This window comes from Hesperophylax consimilis, chromosome 24 (assembly GCF_061612785.1).
Source record: "Hesperophylax consimilis isolate HC1 chromosome 24, BYU_Hcon_1.0, whole genome shotgun sequence".
NCBI lineage: Eukaryota > Metazoa > Arthropoda > Insecta > Trichoptera > Limnephilidae > Hesperophylax > Hesperophylax consimilis.
The window spans coordinates 18685470-18709253 of NC_142859.1; the positions used below are offsets into that span (position 1 = coordinate 18685470).

General features: G+C 33.8%; 1 protein-coding gene across 1 annotated transcript in view; it reads left to right on the plus strand.

The window, feature by feature from the left end:
• Window positions 1–1861: 1861 nt before the first annotated feature.
• Mctp (multiple C2 domain and transmembrane region protein) overlaps window positions 1862–23784 on the plus strand; it is a 102939-nt gene continuing 81016 nt past the window's right edge. The window contains exons 1-4 of the mRNA XM_089646290.1: window positions 1862–1867; window positions 4491–4605; window positions 17057–17199; window positions 18141–18338. Of these exons, the coding sequence (XP_089502416.1) occupies window positions 1862–1867; window positions 4491–4605; window positions 17057–17199; window positions 18141–18338 (462 nt within the window). The remainder of the gene's footprint in view (window positions 1868–4490; window positions 4606–17056; window positions 17200–18140; window positions 18339–23784) is intronic.

Below are 23784 nucleotides of genomic sequence, written 5' to 3' on the forward strand. Positions count from 1 at the left end.
CAATTCACTTCAGAATAACATTCCAGAGTATCTACTTCATGCAATGAAAACCCGAAATGAAAAGCAATTTATCAGCGGAAATGCAATTTCTCAATAAAAGGACACAATTTGTACACGTACGGTGCCTTTAGCCCGATTCATGTTTCCAAAAGCTATTAATGGATCATGTTTCGTGGACGCTGTGGGATATTGGGTGAGTGGACATTAAACATAACCACATTAATGGAAAACGCAGTAAAAAGTTGTTTTAATAGTACAATAGCTGACCCTGTACAAATCGCAGGTGCGCTCCACTGTTAAATTTGGCAGCCACCTTTGGTCTGGAGCCCAAAATACTCTAAAAAACCCTTGATTCTGTGAAGAAGCGGGCGGCAAGTGTGATAAATTCTCCTCCCGTAACAAACAGATTGCAATCCTTAGAGCACATGCTTCTGGTAGGTATGCTGTCCCTGTTCTACCGATATTACAAATGAAGATGCTTCGAGGAGTTAGCCTCATTAATCCCTTCGGCACCGATGCATTGTTAGGGAAACTTAGTTTGAAATTTGTCACATAAGAACATGTCGCTTCTACTACTCGTCATTGAGTTCAACAGCACGGCTGTGAAAGGATTTGCCGGCCTCTGTGTTTCCTCCCTCCTACGATGTGGGTATCTTCAAGACCCATATTCATTACTTCCTCTCCTCAAAAACCCTCCACATAGCATCCCCAAAAGTTACATAGGCCCTGAGGGAAGTTATTTTCCTCAGGGCCTCCTGTGTGAAGTTAATGTTAAAAAACATAGGTACATAGGAATAATAAGAAATTCTATCCCATTTTTTTAATTGGATTTTACGTTCTAACTTAAATTCCAGTTTTTTTTTTAAATACTGATTTCACAGTTGAAATTATTTTCAAAGTTTACATTTTTCAAAGCCCGCTAAAACGATCGAAATCTGACGGGGTACGTGTGACGTCGTACGTACCTCGGTTTTGTCGGTTAACAGTGATCAATCAAAAAAGTAAGGATCATTTTGAAATAATTTGTGTGTTTGTACATATTTTTTAGTTCCTTATTGTTCTTAACCGTAAAATGAGAATTCACCAATGTTGGATATTTTCTTTGACAGACGAAACAGCTGTAATTGCACAGAAGATTTATTTATAAAAAAAACAAACAGCTGGGGAAAACTGGAAACGAATTTTAGCACGCACTAAATTGCTTGTCAAAAAATATCGAATCTACGTACGCAGTTGTAAAATTAACTTTTTCTATAATATTAAGAAATGAAACATATTTAACATCCTAGAAAGAACCACAAATTTGTCTGAACAAAGTATATAATTATTTTACTCTTCGTTAATAATGCACTTAGACCTACGCGTTACAATTTAAATGCTTTCGAAGTAGTAATAGTAAAGCCACCTATTTGACTGGCAGTCACATTTTTCATCATCACAAATCGACGAACATTTGATGGGTTCTTGTTAACCGCTAGCCTATCATCGATTGGATCATTTTTTGTGGTCGTCATGTATGAATTGTGGATTTTATGGATGATCAAACAACAAACCATAATAAAATTTAAGAAACACTGACAACAACAAAAAATCCACAATGGCGCTGATCTTCTATTTGTAACGATGTCAATTGTAATTAGTCAATTATTTTAAATTAAGATTATTTTTCAGCGTCTTCGTTTTTATTATCATAGACCTATTTTTCAAATGTAATTAGCAAAAAATTGCTTTAAATAAGTATTATTTATTTATTAAGATTGGTCCATCTCTTTTGATTCCAGATTCCCCCCTGGCCCGGGCAGGCCCTGAGACGGTGGATCGCCCCCCAACACCCCTACCTACCCCCGCCGCCCTCGACCTAATGCCCGTAAGTATTAACTGTCAATCAGCCTACAAACATAACATGTAATACCGACCAGCCGATATAACAGACCAATCTGTTAGTAACGCATTATACCCAATTTTTTGAATTGTGATAAAATTTGTTTTTGTTAGGTCGTCTCATTTATCTTTGCGTCTTATTTTGTATTATGTAAGAAAATCGGAATTTATGCATTTTCAAATATGGTATCAATGTTAATAATAAAAATTCAAAATAAAACTGGCTTCAGAGGAGGATCTTGTGGGACCCAATTTACTGCCTTGAAAAGGTAGGTTTGTATAAGTCTTCTGTCTGAGATCAGTAAAACTAGGGCAATCCCAAATTGATAATATGTTGTGGTAATCCATTTTGAGGAGAGGAACAAGTAGGGAAATGGGAAGATTGGGAAGTAGTAGAAACTAAATTCAAGTTTTTATGTTTATGTAGTACCTAGGTTATCTTTGGTAAAATTGAGTAATCGCTTAGTTTTATTTTTTCTGCGATTGAAGATTTATTCTGTATGCCACATTGTAAATCTAAATATGCGCAAAATTCATTAAGGGACGTCTCTGCAAAATATTCAACACTCTACGAGATGTAGACATGTACCGTAAAAACATATAAAATCAAACTGGCTGAATCTATCTCTTGATGTAAAAATCGTTTTTGTGTTGTTCTTATTGTTTATTTGTTTTTTGTTTATATTGTAGTATGTATATTTATATACATCGACCAAATATCGATACTATATACTTTGTTTGCATAATATGCAGATAATTAATGGAACTTACTTGGTTTATCATTTATTCACTTTACAGTGTAATTGTCTTATAAATAACTCTTTGACTATTAAATATTATACAATAAAAGTAGAATAAAGTTACTTCGACCAATGAATGATTAATACATTAACTAATAACATGTTAGAGCAGTTAGAGATAATTATGATAAAATATTTACCACTTCACTTATTTGGCCCTCTCCGAACATAAGCTTCGAGAATACACCATTATATCCAACCATTTCCACGTAACTTAACTAAATGTCTATGAATTTTCTTCCAAGGTTTTTTGTCTGTTTACACAATTTATATATGCACCAGAGGCGGCACTAGGAGTACAAAAGTGGAAGGTCAATCAAAAAACAAGCATATGAAATGATAGTACATGTTGCTAATGAGTAGTGAATGTTATAAAAACGCGAATCTATGTAATTAATTTGCCGCTACTCACATATTCTGAAGCCGGTAGTACAATATTGTTTAAGATTATTTACACATACAACCCATTAAGGTTTTTTTTTCTCTTTTAAAAGACCTTTTCCTATTAAAGTTTTTAACTCCAAACTCAGTCCATTGTTTATCAGTAGACTTAAAAAGTAAGCAATAAAAGCATAAGTACCTGTACAATCATTTTACTGCACCCGCAAATTCACTGACCAAAATTATAACTTTTGTTTTTAACCTCTTTATTTTTCTCTCTTGTAACATAAACGAATTGTTGCTTTATTTGATTACTTTTGTCATGATTCAATTAATTCTTTGCGATTTCTTTCAATACGATATCTACATAATTTGACATTTTAAGTTATTCCATAAAAATTATGTCAACAATGATAAACATAATTTGGCATACTAATATTCAAGTTCAAGATGGCTATCGCTTATCACACAAAAAACTTTCGACTGACATTTTTTTACGTCTCCCTCTAATACCTTAATAATCCTAGGTCACAGATATCTCTGTCACGAATATTGAAACTAAATTAATAATCGGGTATTTTATTAAATCTTTTTTATATTAATACTATTGCGGCGTATTTTGGGAGGGCGCTGACCAAATGACCTTCTTATAAGAGCCGCCACTGATATGCACATTATATTATGTTCGATGTATTTTTTCTCAGTACAATATTACCATCCAATTTATTTGAAAGAAATCCAACATCGTATGTCACAATGCGATTTTAAGTCAGCAGAACATGTAATGAATATCAAATAAGGCATCTACCCCATGGCTACATACTTTGGAAAACTATTTAAGTACCATAATATGGGACACATGTTGCCATAGTAAACAGAAATTGTGTTGTTTTGCCTTAAGCTTCATGGAAAAACCAGTCAAACACTTTAATAATTCATTCACCTATATTATTCAGACCTATGTTTAGTCTTGATTACTTGTATTGCCTACTGATGGGTGCTGAAAGTTCATTCGATTATCGAAAACATTTTTTATTATTGCCCCATTATTTTGTTCAGTTTTTTTTGTGATGACTACAGAAGTTGATTGCTGTCATTAAGTAGGCATACAAATAATTTCGTATTATATATTATACTATCTATAAAATAACATTATATTCACCATTGTTACTACGTGCCACAATTCCCACGTAAACACAAAATATTCAGAGAAAGCACATCTTGTTTTTCTTTATTTTTTCGAATGGTTTTTCCATTTATTTTAAGCACATTGTAAAAAACATGTGCTAACGCATGTAACCACTACATTCAGTTGGTAGATGGCTTGACATATTTGCTACTCAACAATTCTCAAAGTCCCTTTGCGTCTGTATAGATGTGGAATTACTTTGGTCTCTGTACTAATATTATGATTTATTTGTGTATCAGGTAATGGACGATGAGGTAACCCAGCGGAAAGAAGCCCTGCTCCGGCAATACTCCTTCTTTCAGCTCAAGATACACCTGAAGAGGGGGCAGAATCTTGTGGCTATGGACAAGAACGGTTAGTGGGGCTACTTGTTCCCAAGAAGCAAACTCTACAACCAACCAAATAGCACACCTGCAGCAAAACGCACTAACACAATAAAAAAATAAACATATGCACACTCCAGTAAACAGCAAAGCCGAAATGTTGACACATTCGAAACCGCAAAGCAAACACGCAAGAACAAGAGAAAACATTAATACACTCTTAGTCCAGTCAACCTGTGTCGTAGAACACCATTTAGACCAACTAAATAGTATAAAGCTAATTTTTTCCCCATCGACTACTACCATTTAGACAAGTGTTTAGAAAAAAGTCCCCGCCCCTACCCCCCTTGCTTCCCCCCCTGTGCCCCCCCAAACATGAAAAGTGTAAGGGTTTCGTAAATCGCGTCTATCTCAATTATTAAACAACATATCGGATTGAAATTTTTTTTATTCTCTTTGCTGTAACATTTTCTACAAAAAAAATTCAGTTAACTTTCGTCGTAACTTTTACCGTTTGTTTGTAATTCGTATGATAAGTTAAAAATTTGTATATTTTTTGGCACATAATTTTATATTTTTTCACAGAACTTTTCAGGCCGACATTTTATGAAAAAATATTTCCTACAAAAGTTGTAGCCCCTGTTATTAACTTTAAAATGATATATTTTAATGTGTACTTTATGGCTAGGAAACGCCAAATATCAACCGTGAAAGTCGGGATGTGACATCAGAGTGTACTGGCCTTGAGGAGGGGGTTTCGGGTTGTTGCATGCAGAGTGACTGATGTCAAGGCCATAAATAGGTTAAATAGCAGCATCAAAGCCATAAATAGGCTTAAAGTCCTTAACAATAGAAAACATTTCTGAAAATATGCCCACTCAATGCTTAGTCTCAGCTCGTAACATGCTTTGGTTATGTAGTTTTGCTTTTGTGCCAGTTTCACTACCTGGATGGTCTGCATACATGCGAAACTGTTACGATGGTAGACAAAACTTTGAACCATCTTATGTACTGGCTTTGCCTTTTATAAACATAGATCCAGGAAATCCGACTGCTATTTATTCTGCCCTTAGTTACGCTTCTAAAGAGAGCAAGTTAGCTGGCCAGCCGTGTATTGTCACTTTTGACCAACCACTTTTCCTGAAAGCAGTAGACATTGTTGCAAGTTCTTCTACAGAAAGTAAAATATCTGGAGTAATCGTCAGACTAGGCGGATTCCATCTTCTAATGAGTTTCCTTGGTTGCTTAGGAAAGTTTATGGAAGGTAGTGGAATCGAAGAAATGTGGACCTCTGTTTATGGAAAATCAACTATTCCTCACCTTATGTCAGTACATGCTTACGCAAGGTCTTATAGAGCTCACATGATGACCCAGACAGCTTTGATGTTACTGTTATTCGAGGAATGTTCATCTCTTAAAGAAATGATTACAAACGACTTTAATGATATTCATATCCAAACAATTAACAAACAAACAACTGTTGAAGACGCCATGAGAGAGTGTAAAACAAATGAAATAATGACAAGACTAGAAGAAGTGTATGAAGATTTGTTTAAAACTAGTAGAACTTCAAAACTGTGGCTACAAGAGTTTAAATTGGTGAATTTGGCTCTAGACTTTATTCTGGCAGAGAGAATCGGCGATTGGAATTTGCACATTAATACAGTCAAGCAAATGATACCGTATTTCCATGCTGCTGGACATTTGCTCTACGCCAAATCCGCACACATATACTTATAACAAATGTTGAGTCTACAATCGAAGATGTCAAATGAAGACTTCGAAAGGTTCGTCAATAAAGGTTTTTTTACAGTTCGGCGTACAGATGGATTTTTTACCCGTATCTGGACGGACATGACCATAGAGCAGACATTAATGCGATCATCCAAATCCATAGGTGGCCTTACTCATGGACGAGGATTAAGCGAGAGGACGCTAACCAAGTTCATTGCTTGCGCTCCTGCATCCCTACAAATTTGAGAGGCTTTCGAGAAGTTCTCTGGCTGCTTGAATCAGTTTAACGAACAGCACACTGAACTTAGATGCAGTAGAAGAGAAAGGGACTTGCAAGATATTAATAAATTTCTCGGGTGACTGCGTATCCATAATCCTTTCCGACAGAGCAACGATTTAATTTCTTTATCCTCTGGTCTAGTAGTGACAAGTTCGGGTGTAAACTGCGATGAAGCGTATGATGTAGGAATGAAATGCTTGAAAGACATCGAAGGAAATAATTTTGCAGATGTTAAATTGAAAAGAAAAAATAAAGTTAAAACTATAGGCTCCGTAGTAAGTGGTATAAATGTGAGATCTGAAGAAGTGCCAATTAATCCTGATCAGCTGTTTAATAGGGTTATATGTATGTCTCAAGGAACAAATAATCTCAAACAATACTTCAACTATGAACTTAGCCCATACCCTTTGTCTTTATTTGAAAACAATAAAATGATAAGAAAGGGAACTAAATCAAGTCTTATGAAAATATTTCAAAAGTGGACAGTTAGCAACGAAGTTTTTAAAAATTTGCCCCCAAAAATATATGTAGTAGATGGAGGGTATCTTTTGCACAGTGTTATTTGGCCTGACAAAGTAACATATAGCAGCATCATAGAGAAGTATGTTGATACTGTAATGAAACGGTATGGGAAAGATTGTCATGTTGTGTTCGATGGGTATCCTGACTATCCCACCACAAAAGGGGTCGAACATATGCGGAGAAGTAAAAAAACATCTCTAGAAATGAAATTCAACGTTAATATGGAATGCTCTGTGAAGCAAAATGAATTTTTGGCAAATCCAAAAAACAAAAGCCAGCTTATTGAACAGCTCTCTCAGAAGCTTAATGAAACAAACATTCCAACCATTGTGGCGGAGGAAGATGCAGATACTAAAGTGGTCGGAAGAGCAATAGATGTCTCCCAGATTCAAAGTGGGAGGCCTGTAGTTGTTGTCGGACAGGATACTGATCTTTTCGTTCTATTGTTAGGGCTACCACAGTGTCAAAATGTGCAACTATTCTTTCACAAACCCTCTGGCACACCATCAACATATGACATCAGCAAGATTCGTGAAGAGATTGGTGATATGAAGGATGTGGTATTATTTTTGCATGCTATCACAGGATGTGATACCACATCTTATTTATTCGGCAAAGGCAAAATTAACGCGTACAAATTGCTAAGTTCATCAAATGATCTCCGCACAAAAGTTTTACAGTTTTATGAAAAACAGGCAGACAAAAATATTCTCAAAGAGGTAGGAGAGGCTTTTGTCTTGAAACTATATGGATGCACAAGGTCTGCAAGTCTGAATGACAGTAGATATTCAATGTACCTTAAAGCTGTTGCAAAAATGTCATTAAAATCCAAATTTAAAATGGCGTCCCTCCCTCCAACATCTGATGCTGCTGAACAACACGCCTATCGAACATACTATCAGATTCAAAAATGGATTGGAGATAAGAAAATCAGCGCTACGGACTGGGGATGGATTTTAACAGACAACATGCTCTACCCAGTGCACTCAAAAAAACCACCGGCACCTGAAGAAGTTATAAACTTAGTTTCCTGCAACTGCAAAAAGGCTTGCAAAAATAATTGTAGCTGCTTTAAAGCATCACTTGATTGCACAGAAATGTGCGGGAGCTGCGGGAGATGTGGTGGATCATGCAGCAATGTAACTTTGGTTGAAGTCGAGGAAAATGAAGAACCTCTCATGGAAGTTTAGGATATGATCAAATTAAGATACCGCCATTATTTTGTTCTAAAATAACATCTTTAAAAAATATTACATGCATTTTCAAACCAAAAACTATTTAAAATACCTATTTTCGCTGTATACAAGGACTTATTATTATTTGAAACAAATTTAAAAAGTGGGGAATTTAGGTTTCACCGAGACTCGATTAGATTTATTTATGGAAAATGCAATAGTGTACCTTGAAGATAAAAAACACTATCACTATACAACAATATCTGCATTGCAACGCCGCGCCGGCCGGCCCCACCTCGACCGAACCCGCCATGATAATCTCGCTGGATCTCCAACAAAGTAAGTACTATTTTATATCATTTTAAAGGTAATAATAGGGGCTACAACTTTTATAGGAAATATTTTTTCATAAAATGTCGGCCTGAAAAGTTCTGTGACAAAATGTAAAATTATGTGCCAAAAAATATACAAATTTTTACCTTATCATACGAATTACAAACAAACGGTAAAAGTTACGACGAAAGTTAACTGAATTTTTTTTGTAGAAAATGTTACAGCAAAGAGAATAAAAAAAATTTCAATCCGATATGTTGTTTAATAATTGAGATAGACGCGATTTACGAAACCCTTACACTTTTCATGTTTGGGTGGCACAGGGGGGGAAGCAAGGGGGGTAGGGGCGGGGACTTTTTTCTAAACACTTGTCTAAATGGTAGTAGTCGATGGGGAAAAAATTAGCTTTATACTATTTAGTTACATATAAAAACACAGGCTGACTGGACTATCTAGTTAATAGCAAAACAAGGATGCAGTTCCATGCAACACTCTAAAATAATGACAAATTGTTGGCTCGCTCTAATTAAATTAAATATTAAAAGCCCATACCTACACAGTTACTTTACAAAACAACACTACAGAACGGCACACTCAAAATAACAGCAGAATAAAAAATCAAAATTGTCACATTCAAATAAAGATTGAAGCAATAACTCTAAAAAAGTTACTGTTTTGACACACTCAAATATACAACAAAGCAAAAAGTTAATCAAACAGCTAAGCATAGCAAACACGTAAACACACACTTGTAGAATTGTTATTTTTTTTCATTTTCAGCTTACCAGAAACATCAAAATGGTTATTTTAAGAATGGAGCAATTTCGTCAAAAATGTTCACACATTTGCATGGATAGTAAAATTTACTCATATGATAGTATGAAATCCTTAAAAGTTGAATCGAGTTCAATTATTTTATTATCAGCATGATAATTATTACACTTTGTGGGAAAACAATCTTACAATATTATTTTTCACTTGTCTTCATTGCACAATTGATTTATATTCTATAATTTGTAATTACTTATATTCAGCTTTATTATTTTGTCTTGATTTTACAAGTTGATCGCCGCATTTAAATAATGTCTTGATATTGAAAAATGGTATTGACGTAAATGGGATTTCAAATTCTGGCCCTCAAACTTACTAGGTTCTGAGCACTGAACCTACCGACGGAATTGAAAACTCACCGTGAATTACCAGTAATGTTTTTTATTTATTTTTTAAGTGTTTCAAGATGTTTAAGTTTGCCCGGTTAACCGAAATTACTTTTTTTAACGTTTATATTTGGATATTTGAATAATTAAAAATATTAACTTTATTCTAATTAATTACAAGTAATATATATTTAATGTAGTAAAGAATGAATATGTAATAGGTACGTATATAATATTTATCCATCCTTTATTATGTACATTTTTGCTAGTAATTAATTAATATCCTTTATCTAGATGTATTATTTAAAAATGTATGTATAACTATAAATATTAGCATGTTATTTACTGTATATATTATGTTAATTCCACTTGCAAAAAGGCCATTGATAAACACACATAATGCTTCACACAAATTCATTAAAAAGCATACAAAACGGATATCAGATTAACCTGTTGACTGTAGTGACGTCCGTGACCTTGAGAAAAAAATGACACGCCGAAAAAGCAATGTTTGGCGCAAGTGATTCTGAATGTATTCTTTGTACAGTTCCTTAGTACATAATAATTAAAATCGCTTAAAAAAATTTCATCATTTTTTTGAATGGGTGTCGCATACACAGTCGACAGGTTAATAAAATTAAAACATTCAATTTAAAATACAAAATTCATGTTCAAATTATCAAAAGCGATGATTTAAGCGATGAATGTCATCAAAACTGCTTTTTAATGAATTTCACACTCACAATAATTATTTCACCAAATATTTTTATTCCACAAGAAACTTTATTCCACAGTTTTATCCCCCACAGTATGCTAAAATATCACAGCCAACCGTATTATCAGAATCACTTTAAAACCTTATGAAAATCCACAAATTTTGTACATTATTTCATGTTTGATCTGGTTCAGAGAAGAAAAATAATTTTCCAGATATTTCCACTTGTTCACAAAAAAAACAATCCCCAAGATTTTTCTTATACAATTAGTATTTCAATTTTGGACTTCCCCCATTACAGCCAAACTTATCTTCAATATCACACTATAATATATCATACTTCAATATAATACTTCATAACCTTTTGGTAATAATTCTCGTAACTCTCATGAGTATTTAGTTCTGATGATCTCACATCTGTCATATCTTCTTGTAAAACCAGATTTGAAATCACGTCCTTCCCGGTCTAAAAATTATCTTTAAAAATTGTAAACAAATGTAGCATCAAAGTTCGGTCTTTTATTTTTTAATTTCTTCCGAAAATTCCTAATTTCATAAAGATTATATTCTCTACTTGTGTTTTGGTCAAAAAAATATATCATGTCTGAATTTTCACAATGTTTTCTGAAACCGACTATATTGCCAATATGCGTAATCAATGTATATTATGAAATTAAGTTTAGTGTAAGGGAGTTGTATGGTGTGGTATTCCTCTATCCCCTATCTATGAAGAAGGTTCCCGTTTTTACCTGAAGGGCGTGCTTTTGAAGATATAAGGAAGTTTTGCCCTCTAGAAATTTCTATAATAGTCCATAACATTTTGACGGCCGGCATAGTCCAGTGGTAACGCATTGGACTGCCATTCCGAAGGTCGCGGGTTCGAACCCGGCGTGCGCAAATAAATTTTATTTGATTAATTTGTGTTATTTCACAATTAATTAATTAAAATAATATATGGTATATTTGCGGCACGTTCCAGAGTGGAAGATACTACCAGTATCGCCCTGGTGTAAGACCACCATTCAGAATTGAAACGTTGCTCCAAATGGCTTTAGCCGTGTTTAGTGACTAGATCTGAATAGCCAGGTACTTCCCCACCTTCCTCTTTCCCTTCCCCACTTACCTTCAGCCTCACAACATCCCCCAATTGGGGATACCATAGTCTCACTGGCTCCAGACGGGAGCAGTTGGGACTCTTGTGAGGTATTCACTATAAAAAATTAAAAAAAATAACATTTTTTCCACAACATTCCAGAATATCTCGCAACATTATGGAATATTTTGGAATATTCGGGATAGCCCGGAACGTTCTGTAACATCACAGAATATCCCAAATTATAATGAACTAAAAACGGGATTACAGGTCGTTTCTTGATAAACTTGTAGTAAACCGTAATCGTTACAATACATTGTTATCTCTAAATAGTATAAAACAAAGTCACTATCCGCGTCTGTCTGTGTGTGCGCTTAGTTCTTCTAAACTATTCAAAGGAGTTTAAGGCGATGCACTACGTCGTGTAGTATTTTAAATCGAACCGCTATCAATAACAACCCTTACGTAGATGGCGATAAGGTTTAAATTCCCTCTTAACACCATCCGCCTGTTTTGATTTATGCAAGAAAAAAACATGGCCAAAGTGCCTTTTATTTTATTTTGTGGATGTTCAGGCATAAATATAATTTTTTTTCGATCATTTTATAAATAACTTAATTTTCCACATTATACAATAAAATCATAACCGAAAATGGGTTCGTAATTAGGAGATTTTGAACTTTAAAGCAGTTTTCATAGGCCTCATACATTTTTTTTTCTGGGCTTATAAAAAGACTTATGTAAAAAATACTCGATTATTTCAAAGGCCAAGATGTATTCTACTCGCAGTATTTAATTAAAGCATCTGAAACATTTCTAGGCGACCAAATTTTCAAACCAAAAACACATGATTTTGCATTACTACGTATGGCATCGCCTTAATAGTGTTTTCACTATCATTTACAGAAGTTCTTCCGGAAGGTTTATTTATACAATACATGCATATTATATTTATTGAAAGTAGAGCAAATTAGCGCAACGCCGGTAACACGACAGCTAGTTGTATTATAAATATGTAACTACAATCATATTCAAGTCCTATCGTGCTCAAGAATATTTCATACAATTATTATTTTTTATTATTGTTTCACAATAGAAAATCATTAATTAAAAATAATATATAGTATATTTGCAGTAAGTTCCAGAGTGGAGGATACTATCAGTATCTCCCTGGTGAAATTGGGACTGGGCGGAATTAACATGCAAAAGTGTTAAAAAGTACCTACCTTAGAAGTAAGACAAATATGTTACTTAAACTTTCTGGATATAGAATTGAACGTGTTTGTTTTCTATCCGAACATTTCCAATTAATTATTCATCTAATTAGTAATTCGTAGGAAATTGTCAGTTCAATCTAATGTAACGTATCAGTTAACATGTTAACTAAAGTATCACTTAAACTGAGTGATGCTGAACAACACTCTATTACAATAAAACACTTAATTATATAAGATAAATAAAGAAAAGAAAAATAACATAATGTTTATATTTTTCTAAAGCGTGTCACGTGAAAATAATACTATTTTAATTTTTGTATTTTTAGTGTTGTGAGTCTATTTTCTGACTGAGCAAAAACATTGACTTCTTGAAATTTGCACAGGCTTCTTTCTGTTAAAAGTTTGTTAGGAGAATACTTCCACATCCACCTTATTATCCTGATCTTGCTCCATATAATTTCCATCTCTCCTACAACGTCAAATGAATTTCCCTTAAAAAGACACAGTTCTTCAAGATGTGTTGATGACTTCTTCAATTCCAAACCACCGGATTTCTTCTGGAGAGGAACCTAAAAATGCCAGAATCGTTAACAATGCAAGAGAATATATTTATTTGATCAAACTAGTTCATTTCAACGTAAGTATGCATCAACCATAGAACACGGGATAAGACAATTAAATTTTAATTCCAACAATTATTGTTTTAATCGTTAGTTTAGAAATGAATTTGTCTTGCCTCGTTTGTGTTTTGCCTTGGACCTGTTCAATAACAGTTGGTAGATCATTGTTTTTAGGGTTCGAATGATGATAAATGTATGTAGAAATATCTTATTGTGTTAGTTTTATCAGTAGAAGGAATGGAATGATTGTTAGTGATAGAATTCAAGCAGTAGAACTCGAACCGAAAGTAGATTAATGTTACATTGTTTTAAACCATTTGAAAAGTTTAATATATTTGGATGGGACATGTGCACCACATGTAGGAAATTCAATTAATTAGAGTCTAATTTTCCCCAGCTTTGTCTGGACTATCGTCCAATTATTGGATCTCTTTCCTCTGGAATTACTAACAGAATTTTGCACAGAAGTGGTTTCTTCTTAAGGTCATGAAGCATTTAACCCTCCCGCTCCGAAAGGGGGTAATACACTTCCCCGAAACGAGAGTTGTGTGCGATATCTAAGTTGTTTTTTTTTACATGGCTACCCTAATTTCGATAAGTATTTTTTATGAATTATCAATTTAACCATTTTAATTTTTTTTTATTTAACCTAAAAATATGCGATGAATAGATAAATCTAGGTGGATTCACTGTCTTTAAACTGTGGTACATCTCGTAATAATATTTGAAATTATGATGTTAATTAAATCGAATGGCTGAATTGAAAATAAAAAAACCTAGAAATCTCCATTCTCGCCGCACAAACGCTGCACACAAGCCGCCGTAAAGGTTCACATTAATATGTACTTGAGTTTAATTGCTGGGCGATGTCCATTTAAAAAGGTAGGTAGTAACTATGTCTGAATGTAACAGTAAAGGACAAAAGGAATATCAAGAGACACGAATCCTCTGCGATATATGGGGTATTTTAGTGACCCCCTTTGGATCGTGCGTGATCTTTACCTTCACGTAAAAGTTAAATAGCAGTTATTAAATTCAATATATGTTAAAATTAACGTAACAACAGGTAAAATATGCATCTACAGCCTAGTTTTGATGCTTTATTATGGCCTTTTCATAACTCATGTCTGAGAAGATGGGTACCATTCAAATAAATTAATTGAGTATGTATACACGTATAAAAGGTGCAAGCACACACACAAAGGACAACACGAATATATACTTCAACTCACTCAAATGAGCAATGAGTTTTAATCTCCAAAGTTTTAAATAGGAACTCAAAAAGAAATAAAATTGTTAACAATTTCACGAGTCATTATTTTTTTTTTCTATTTTTCCAGTCCGTTTCACGTACAAATATGAGAAAAAAAGTTTTTTGTGTTTATATTTCGACTTTAAAAATTGAAAATCTTAGGTTTCAGAGACATCCGATTTCAGAGTATCCATTTTCAATCTGTAGAAATGAAATACAAAAGAAATGGACACTTTGTCATTAGCTATCTTTAAAAAATTCTTTTCCTTTTTGAATAGTGATTTGTGTAAATTTATTTTTACAAAGCTTTACAAATATATAAAAAAAACCGTAGATTGCTTCCACTGCGGAAAGTCGTGATTAAAAATCATTTTCTTCTTTTATACCAATTTCGAGGCACTACTTTTATTTGTAATTATTTCCTTTAAAATATGATTATGCAGGGGTTAGAACTAAAAGGTTAAGCGTCACTTACATAATTGACATTTCAATTAGATGTATCGGTCCCCTTTCAAATTTGACTACAATGGAAACGTTATTGCTTGAAAATAATAGAAAGGGGTAGTTAAATTATTTGTACCACTTATTCTGTACAATAAAACATTTATTTCAAAAGACGATATTCATGAAACTGATGTGGCTTGGAAGAATTAAATAAACGTATTTTCATTCTTTTTACAGAACAAATGGCATCACTTTATAACGTTTTCAAAGCAACAACAGTTTTTTTTTCAAATCTACCTTCAAAGACAAATTGTGATACAATCAGGACAGTTATTTATATTAATAAAAATAATCGTAGACCGTGAGGTGAATAGAGATAGAAATTGAAAGTTAGTGGTCTGTAAAAACAGAAAAAGCTTTAAGGTGGAAAAATTAGATACAATAGTTTCATTGTTTCAACAGGAGATGCATTTTGAACAAAGTAAATTATTTAAGCAAAGGGTCACATTTTAAAGAGCTGTTCCTACCTATGTGACTCAATATGGAGGTTACAAAAAGAGACAGATTTTTTATTATTATTGCAGACAACGTTCTTCTTCTATATCCCCGGTCTTCCGATTTCCAGTTTTAGACGTAAGCCTTCCTAAAATCTCTATAGTCGATCATTGGCGGTTCTTACGAATTAGTAACCCCTTTTTACATCTTCACTCAATATCACTTTCCAATCAATCTTAAAAATTAAATAAATAACTAATTTAATGTTAGAACTTTAATAATTTCCATGAAAATCATAAAAGAGATTCAGCATGTTCAAAAATTCTACAAACTTCTGGTGATTTTGTATTTTGGCAAGTGTCCGAAAATTTGGCAGCAATTTCGAAGGTTATTGATTTAAACACAGTCGCCAAATTATTGAGAAAAGCTTTTAATTCACTCACAACAAAGTTCAAATATTTGTTTTCAATTCGTCTTCGAAAATAAGATGAAAGTTGCGAGTTTTAAGTTCAAAGAAATTCACAAATATATTTCATGTTGTTCTTAAACTTCTGCCACTTAAAATACAGACTGAATTCAATAGATAATCAATAGTTTTAACATTATTTTGATTCGGTGACAGTTTGGGTATCTTCTTTATGAACCCGGGCCATTTCGTAGGGTCATAATGGTTACTCCCTTTTTCGCCTCACTTTCTTTTTTCGTGTCATCAGCTTTCCAGTGCCATCAATAAAGTTCACCGGAGTTGCCATGGCTGCCTAGGTACCTGAATTATATTCCCATCAAGGTTGGAAATTGCGACACTTCAGATGCAACGGTCTTCCTTATTTAAGATTAATAACATTACATACTTTTAGAATGACCCAATAGGATATTGCATTATTTCTCGATTCTGGACTCTAAATTTTAGGACATATATACATTAAAAAGTCAAATAACGCTGTAGCTATAAAATATTAGCATCTAGCACTAATTTCCTGCTCACAGATATAAATAATGCAAAAAAAACAGCAGATAAGGGCCAAATACCCGTTTAAATGTAATGTCGGCGGTGAAAGAATAATTGTTTCTCCGACTCGTTATTTTGTAAAAATCACGCATTCAAATTACTAGCCATAATATTTCGTTCTTGGTTAAACTAACAATAAATCTCTTCCTACAGTCCCTTTCTTAACCAGCCTTGCATCGCGACATCGCCCAACCAGAAGTCAATGTATGTTTCCTTGGTTTTACGATGAATCGATAGGACAGTTCTTGGGTATAAAAATAAAATAAAAAAGACTTTCATGCAATGATCTAGAAAATAAATCATATTCAACGAAATCATTATTCATTTCATCACATTTTTCATAAAATTAACATGACATCACAACACTAACAAGATATTAATGGCCCTAATGCATGTGGACGTTGCAATGTTGTTGCAATGTTAGCCCTGTTGGCAGGCACCAGCGACCCGTACGTGAAGTTCAAGACGGGCGGAAGACTGCTGCACAAGTCCAAAACCATCTACCGCGACCTCAACCCCGTCTGGGATGAAACCTTCACTGCTCCTATTGAGGACCCCTTCCTGCCTGTGCACATCAAGGTAAACAATTTTTTTAATTAATTCCAAACGGTGGGTCCTAAGGCAATATTGTTAAAGCAAGCTGTTATTAATAAATAATAGTACTGGACCTAAATGGCTACCTTGCGGTAAGCCACTAGAGGCGTAAAATAGTTAAGATTTTTTAAACATTAATTATACACAGGAAGCCCTAAGGAAAATAACTTCCCTCAGGCCCTATGTGATGTTTAGGGATGACGTGTGAAGAGTGACATACGTATGAATCCATCCCTCTCACTGGGGTGCAAGTTGGTGGCGATGGGTAGAGACAGTCCGGCTGGAAAGGTCTCCTTTAACTGGCCTTTTTAGACCGCCACGCAGTTGGTGAACAGATGTATCCTCCGCCCTGACAAAGACAATCCTCACCCCGTGAACCCGGACACTTAATGTACCAAACCATTTGGAGTGACCTATGATAATGGCGTTGGTCATCCAATGAATGGTTCCCGGGGCCGCGGTACCCATACCCGACTGAAAAATTATAATATTTTATCTGTTGTTTGGGTTGAGGTATTTCAAATTCCATTACATTTTAGGATCATCAAATCATTTCATAACTATCAAGTTGATTTGATAGTTATCAAATGTAAGGGAATTGTTCTTTGTCTTTTGACCTCCGTGACATTTCAAATTTTTCGCACTTTTCCACTTCAGTCGCGCTCCCCGCTAACAGTTTATCGGCCTCTCAACGTTTTGTCAACTTTGACAATCGTTGTTCCTTTCGGATTAGGTTGACACATTGAGAAAACTTATTTATGTGATTCTATTTACCGTTCGCCTATTTATTTATATGATGTTTCAAAGGGTTTATTAAATTTTCACCAAACGAAAAAAGCTTATTTGGTGTCGTTAGATTTTTTTAATGCAGCTCTTTTATTTTCCAAAATTATGATTGCTATAAAATTGATATGAATGTGTCCCAGGTGTTTGACTACGACTGGGGTCTCCAGGATGACTTCATGGGCTCGTGCTATCTGGACCTCACGGCCCTGGAGCTGGGCCGACCACAGGATCTGGTGCTGTGTCTGCAGGACCCTAACCGGCCCGGACAGTTCCCCGACATGGGGGAGGTGGTGCTCTCCGCTACGCTGTGGCCGAGAACGCAGGAGGATAAAGAACAGGTAAATCCTTCAGATATTTTCATTTAGTTGTTTCCTGGTATTTGATTTGCAGTGGTGTCGAAGTAAACTGGACTTACCAGGTATGTACAGTACTTAATATACTATATTTTGACGGTGAAATCAAGAATTTAATGCAATCGTCTCCAGGTGGGTTAGTAATTAATTAGTGAGTTTGGGGCCGTGGTTCTCGTAGGTAAGAGATGCGATCTTCGCAGGGTAAACAGAAAACCGAGAATGTTCTAGAACGTACTACAATATTTCTCGAAGCGTGCCGCTAGATAAGTTATATTGACAAATATATTTAATAATCGAAGAGCTCCAGAAAGTTTGGAGTTATCTGTCGTGTGATTTGCCCTACTTCAGTCGAGTTTGTTTTTTGTTTAATTTTGACTGACGGCCCCAAGTACGTCGGAATAAAATGAAGCGTTCGTCGTTCTACAGAACAATCCTAATTTACATATCTTTGTATTTACAAATTCGAACAGAAATATGAAAACTTTTGATCAATTCTCAACAATCCTCTTGAAATGCCGTTTGTATTAGAAATTGTCAATAAACTGTCTAGTGTCCTTTTTTTGTGCAATCAAACACAGATAAAGAAATGGCAAACAATTCAATATAGAGGTATGCGAGCAGTATTGAATTGTAGTAGGTATTCTAAGATAATTATTATGCAGAAAAAAGTAGGAATGTTAAGTGTGAGACAGCAAATAATTTACAATATCCTTATATTTATATTTAAGCTAAAAAAAAGATGCTCTCAAAATACATGTTTAAGAATGTTAATTTTAATTTCGAAATACATGGCTACCCCACAAAAAACTGTGGAGATTTTAGACTTTTAGACTTCCAAAAACAAATTTGTCGGGAACCCAAAATAATCACTATTTTAAAAGATTTAAGATTTTTAATGAATTACCGACAGATGTTAAAGAAGCTAAAAGCCTTGTTGCTTTTCGTGGGTTATGTCTAAATATGATAAATAATAAGTTTCAGATGTATTGTAAAGTGTCCCTAATGTCATAGAAATAAGTTAAAAAGTTTATACCAGAAATAAAAAAAATACAAAAAAAAACTGCTGTTCCTCTGCTGTATTTTGCTGTAGTTTTCTTTATCATACTCCAAATCCAGATATTAGTAAGAAGTAAAGATAAAACGTTTTGTTGTATGTTATGTATTCTTTGTTGCTCAATTCTATGTGATGGAAACCTGGATAAAATGAATAATGTAGAGCTTCTTGGTCAAGTAAAAACTCCAATATTTTTGTCACATCGTGAAGAGGAAGACGTCGTACCGCATGACTCTGACTGATGCGCGTGCAGTTCCTCAATTGTCTTTGGCCATAGTCTGCTAGGTGAAAATTCCCCTCATAAGAAAATAAGAAACTGATTGATGAATACGTCTTCACAACAATACTTCCTCAGCATAATTTCTGAAAGCTTGTTTCATCCTTAGATCAGTTCAATCACAGAAACAAATTACATCATCGGTATATATATATATACGTATAAATAAAATAATTTGTGTACGAGTGTTTTATTTAAGTTGGCAGCCTCGATTCTGTAGAACGACACTCAATTATCTGAGGCCATAACCTTCAGAGTCCAAGTGCGTAAAATCATTAAGTAGGTAAAAAAAATGAAAGTAAATTTAAGTGAAAGATCTCTGCCTTTATTTGGCAGCTTCTTCCCGCCTTAAATTCCAAATTACACAAACTAGGGTTTATATTACCATTTGGTTTTAGAGAGATAGTACGTCGTAACATTTCCATTAATTTCAGAAAGCATTATCAAAATATATTAATTATATATTTTTAATAAGGTTTTACCATTCGGCTCAGCTCGAGTTTCAACACTTTTATTGCCTTTTAATAAGCCTTTTACTTGTTGAACAAAAACTCGGATACTTTGTGTTTTATTTTTTCACAAAAATTTATATTTCAAATTTCTGTGGTCTAAATAATGTTGCAAAGTTGAAAATGAATCAAATTTCATGGCATCAGATCTCTTCGTTAAAGTGTTTTTGCTAGTTCGTATTTCTATGAAATCGTAAAAAAAATATTTTTAATAAAGTTTGTTTTCGACTTGTTGTCATTTTTTTCGGCAATATTTTAGGTTTTAGGTTTAGGTTAGGGTCATCAGCAGTCTGGACTATTGCTCATGATTTCAGTGGTGAGTGCTGCGAATGTAATTCAGTGTACGCATTTTTCATTTTATTTTAGTTTAGATAGTTTATTAATGTACACAACATACAGGGGTATACATACCACAAATACAAAGAAATGACAATAAATAAATACCAACCATCCAATACCTGGTACAACAATGTGTAAACATAAAACAATAAACAGGTTTTTAAAACTAAACAAAAAAACACAACCATCCAATACTTGGTACAACAATGTGTAAACATAAAACAATAAATAGGTTTTTAAAACTAAACAAAAAACACGAGGCACCAGAGTTTGAGAATTAAAGTCAACTTCAATTCTCAAACTCAACCATCCAATACCTGGTACAAAAATGTGTAAACATAAAACAATAAATTGGTTTTTAAAACTAAACAAAAAACACGAGGCAACAGAGTTTGAGAATTGAAGTCAACTTGAAACAAGAGATTCAAGAAATTTTCTGGGAGCTATCGCTAAACATGACCGGATTCTTGCCACTACAATGGATGTTGTATAGTCGATAAATTCGCACAAGAGGTTGGGAGAAGGTTATGTTGGTTCTTTGGATATGAATACGGAAAGTTTCGGGTTTTCATAGTTGGCGGGGATATTATAAATACTATTTTTTACATTCTTTACGAAATTTAAGAGAGTCGCAAATTAGTTTTAAGGCTTGGCAAGGGTTTTTGAATCAACAATTCAAGTGAATTTGAATTGTTTTATGTGAATATCGCAAGGAACTAATCCAACTATGACATTCCTATCTGGGCAAATTGTTAGAATAAAGGGCGGTTTTCTTCTTCGGATTTTCGTTATGGTTTTGTCACTTCTCTCAGTAAGGAAATGTAACGAATGTTCCGCTTTTACGATGGCTGTTACGGAAATTACCCGCCGATTTGTTATAAATGAAAAACCATCATGAATACAATTATTTTATTCATTGTATTTGAAAACTACAGCTTGTCACCATGTTTCAATTTTTAACCATTTAAATTGAAGCACTTGTTGGTAAGTTGACTACATCCTCAGCCGCCGAGGAATGTAGTCAACTTGTCATAGCATTTTGAAGATTTTCACCCTCATCGAAGAGTTGATCCCCAAGCCACTTGCTCCAACTCCTTTGATGACGATTTAGATCTTCAAAATGATGTGACAAGCTCCATTCCTCTTCAGCCGAGTTTTATGCATAAGGAATTTGCGAATTGGTGAAACGCTCTGACAATTGCTTGAATTTAAATGGCGTCTATGTCGACAAATAGTAGAAAGCTGTAGTTTTATCGTTTTGAGTGTCATATAATATTTTATTTATTTATTTATGTTAAGTTAGCTCGTTGTATGTGCTTATAATTTAAACATATTTAAAAACACAAACAAAACATCAATATTTGAGGTGGACATTCTTAATTCCTTTTTAAAATTATTATATTGTTAATCTCAATACTTTCATTCTAGAATTTGGAAGGCTTGTGATATCTGGGTGTTTGATTTCTTCCTTGTGGCAATCTAATTTCCTTTGAATTTCTCGTCCCGTGACCGTGAATCTCGTGATTGTAATTTATTTTTCCTTTCATTTCCATGGACATCATTCCTATGTTTATCTTGTGTATCAAAATAAATACATTCAAATATACAGTTTGCTTCATTGTCATAAAATTTAGCTCCTTTATCTTGTCTCTTATCCTTGTGTATATATTGCGTATAATATGTATTTGTATCTCCGCGGGTTTTTTCATTATAGTCCAACGGCGCGCGGTTATTTTCAGAACAGTCCTCGTACAATATTGGTAAAGTTTAAATTGATTCTAACTTCTGGAATACTTAGAGAATCTGCTGGCTGGTGCAAACAATACTGGATAGAAACTTTTAACACAAAAACAAGTCCTTCGTTGTTAAGTCCATTTTGTTGCAAATTCTTAAAATACTGTCTCCTTGGATGCCATTGTAAAACTCAACTTTGAACTGTCTTCATGTTTTAATTGAAATTAATTATAATTTGGTTAATTCTTATATCCTTTTGGAGAATGCCAATCGAGACCAATTTTTTTATTATTATTCATTTTTAATGATAAACTAATGTTTACAAGACAAGGTTTTTTTATGCATAGCACAGAGGATAACAAATTATTACAAGCAATAATATCCATACAAATTGAAAATATCTCCCGAGAAAAAATAAATACCGCCGACGAACCCGCACCTTCTAATGTCCGATCAGGTGCTGTAGACCACTGAGCCACGTCGGCTTATTCCCAACCCGCCAAATAATTCAAAATGTACTAGTACTTCAATCAACAATTACTGCTTATTATATTTTTTCACCTGTAAATAACCAACTTTATTTTTGTAGGAAAGGATTTGTTAGTGCTAAATTTCCCACTAGATGGCGTCGAGACATATTATATCTACATTTTTTGTTGGTGAAATATTTTGTCATAAATTTATTAATTAAAGCGAGAATAATGTTTTTTTTAAATACATAAACAATTCTGTCGTTGCTTGTTAAACCATAAACTAAACAAAACAATTATATTTCTCTTTATATCGATTTTTAACAGCTTGGCTGAGCTCGGAGAAAATCGAATTTATACGTGAACTTGTGTTTATGTTCGAGTACTAATTAGCAAAGCTTTCAACATTACACACAATGCTTGTTCTTGATATAAATAACTGTAGGTAACCTGAGTGCCTTCAATTTTCTTGTTACAAAAATGTGATGAAGCTTAAGTATTACAATTTTTTGCCAGGATTTTAGACATTATCGTGATATCATTAGGAGTGTTTTTTTCCTTGATGAGTTGTCTTATATTTTTCTTTTCAATCAAAGTGAAAACTTTTTCGTCTATTATCTCCCTATCTTTAGGTCACTACCTTATTCTGAAAAAGCTTTTCTGTAATGCCCGGGGTTTTCGGCTATGTTTAATAAAATAATATAAATATATAGTCTCCATCAACGGAAGCAATCTATTCCCTCAAATACTTTAATCAAAAATGACATAGTTGTTTAGAGATAATGTAAAAAAAATCGTACCGAGTAAGTAAAAAATTGAAACAATTTCATTTGTCTATTATCAGTCAGTATTAAAAAACATTATAAATTCATCCAATATCCAAAATATTGAAACGTTTTAATATTCGTTGATTATATATTGGAATTTAATTAACGTTCCTTCTCATAAGAAATATTATTATTATTTTCGACTTTCATATATTATAATTACTGTAGGACTTTTGCTATTCAACATCTATCCAGGGCCGGCCCTAGGCGGGCGCAATTGG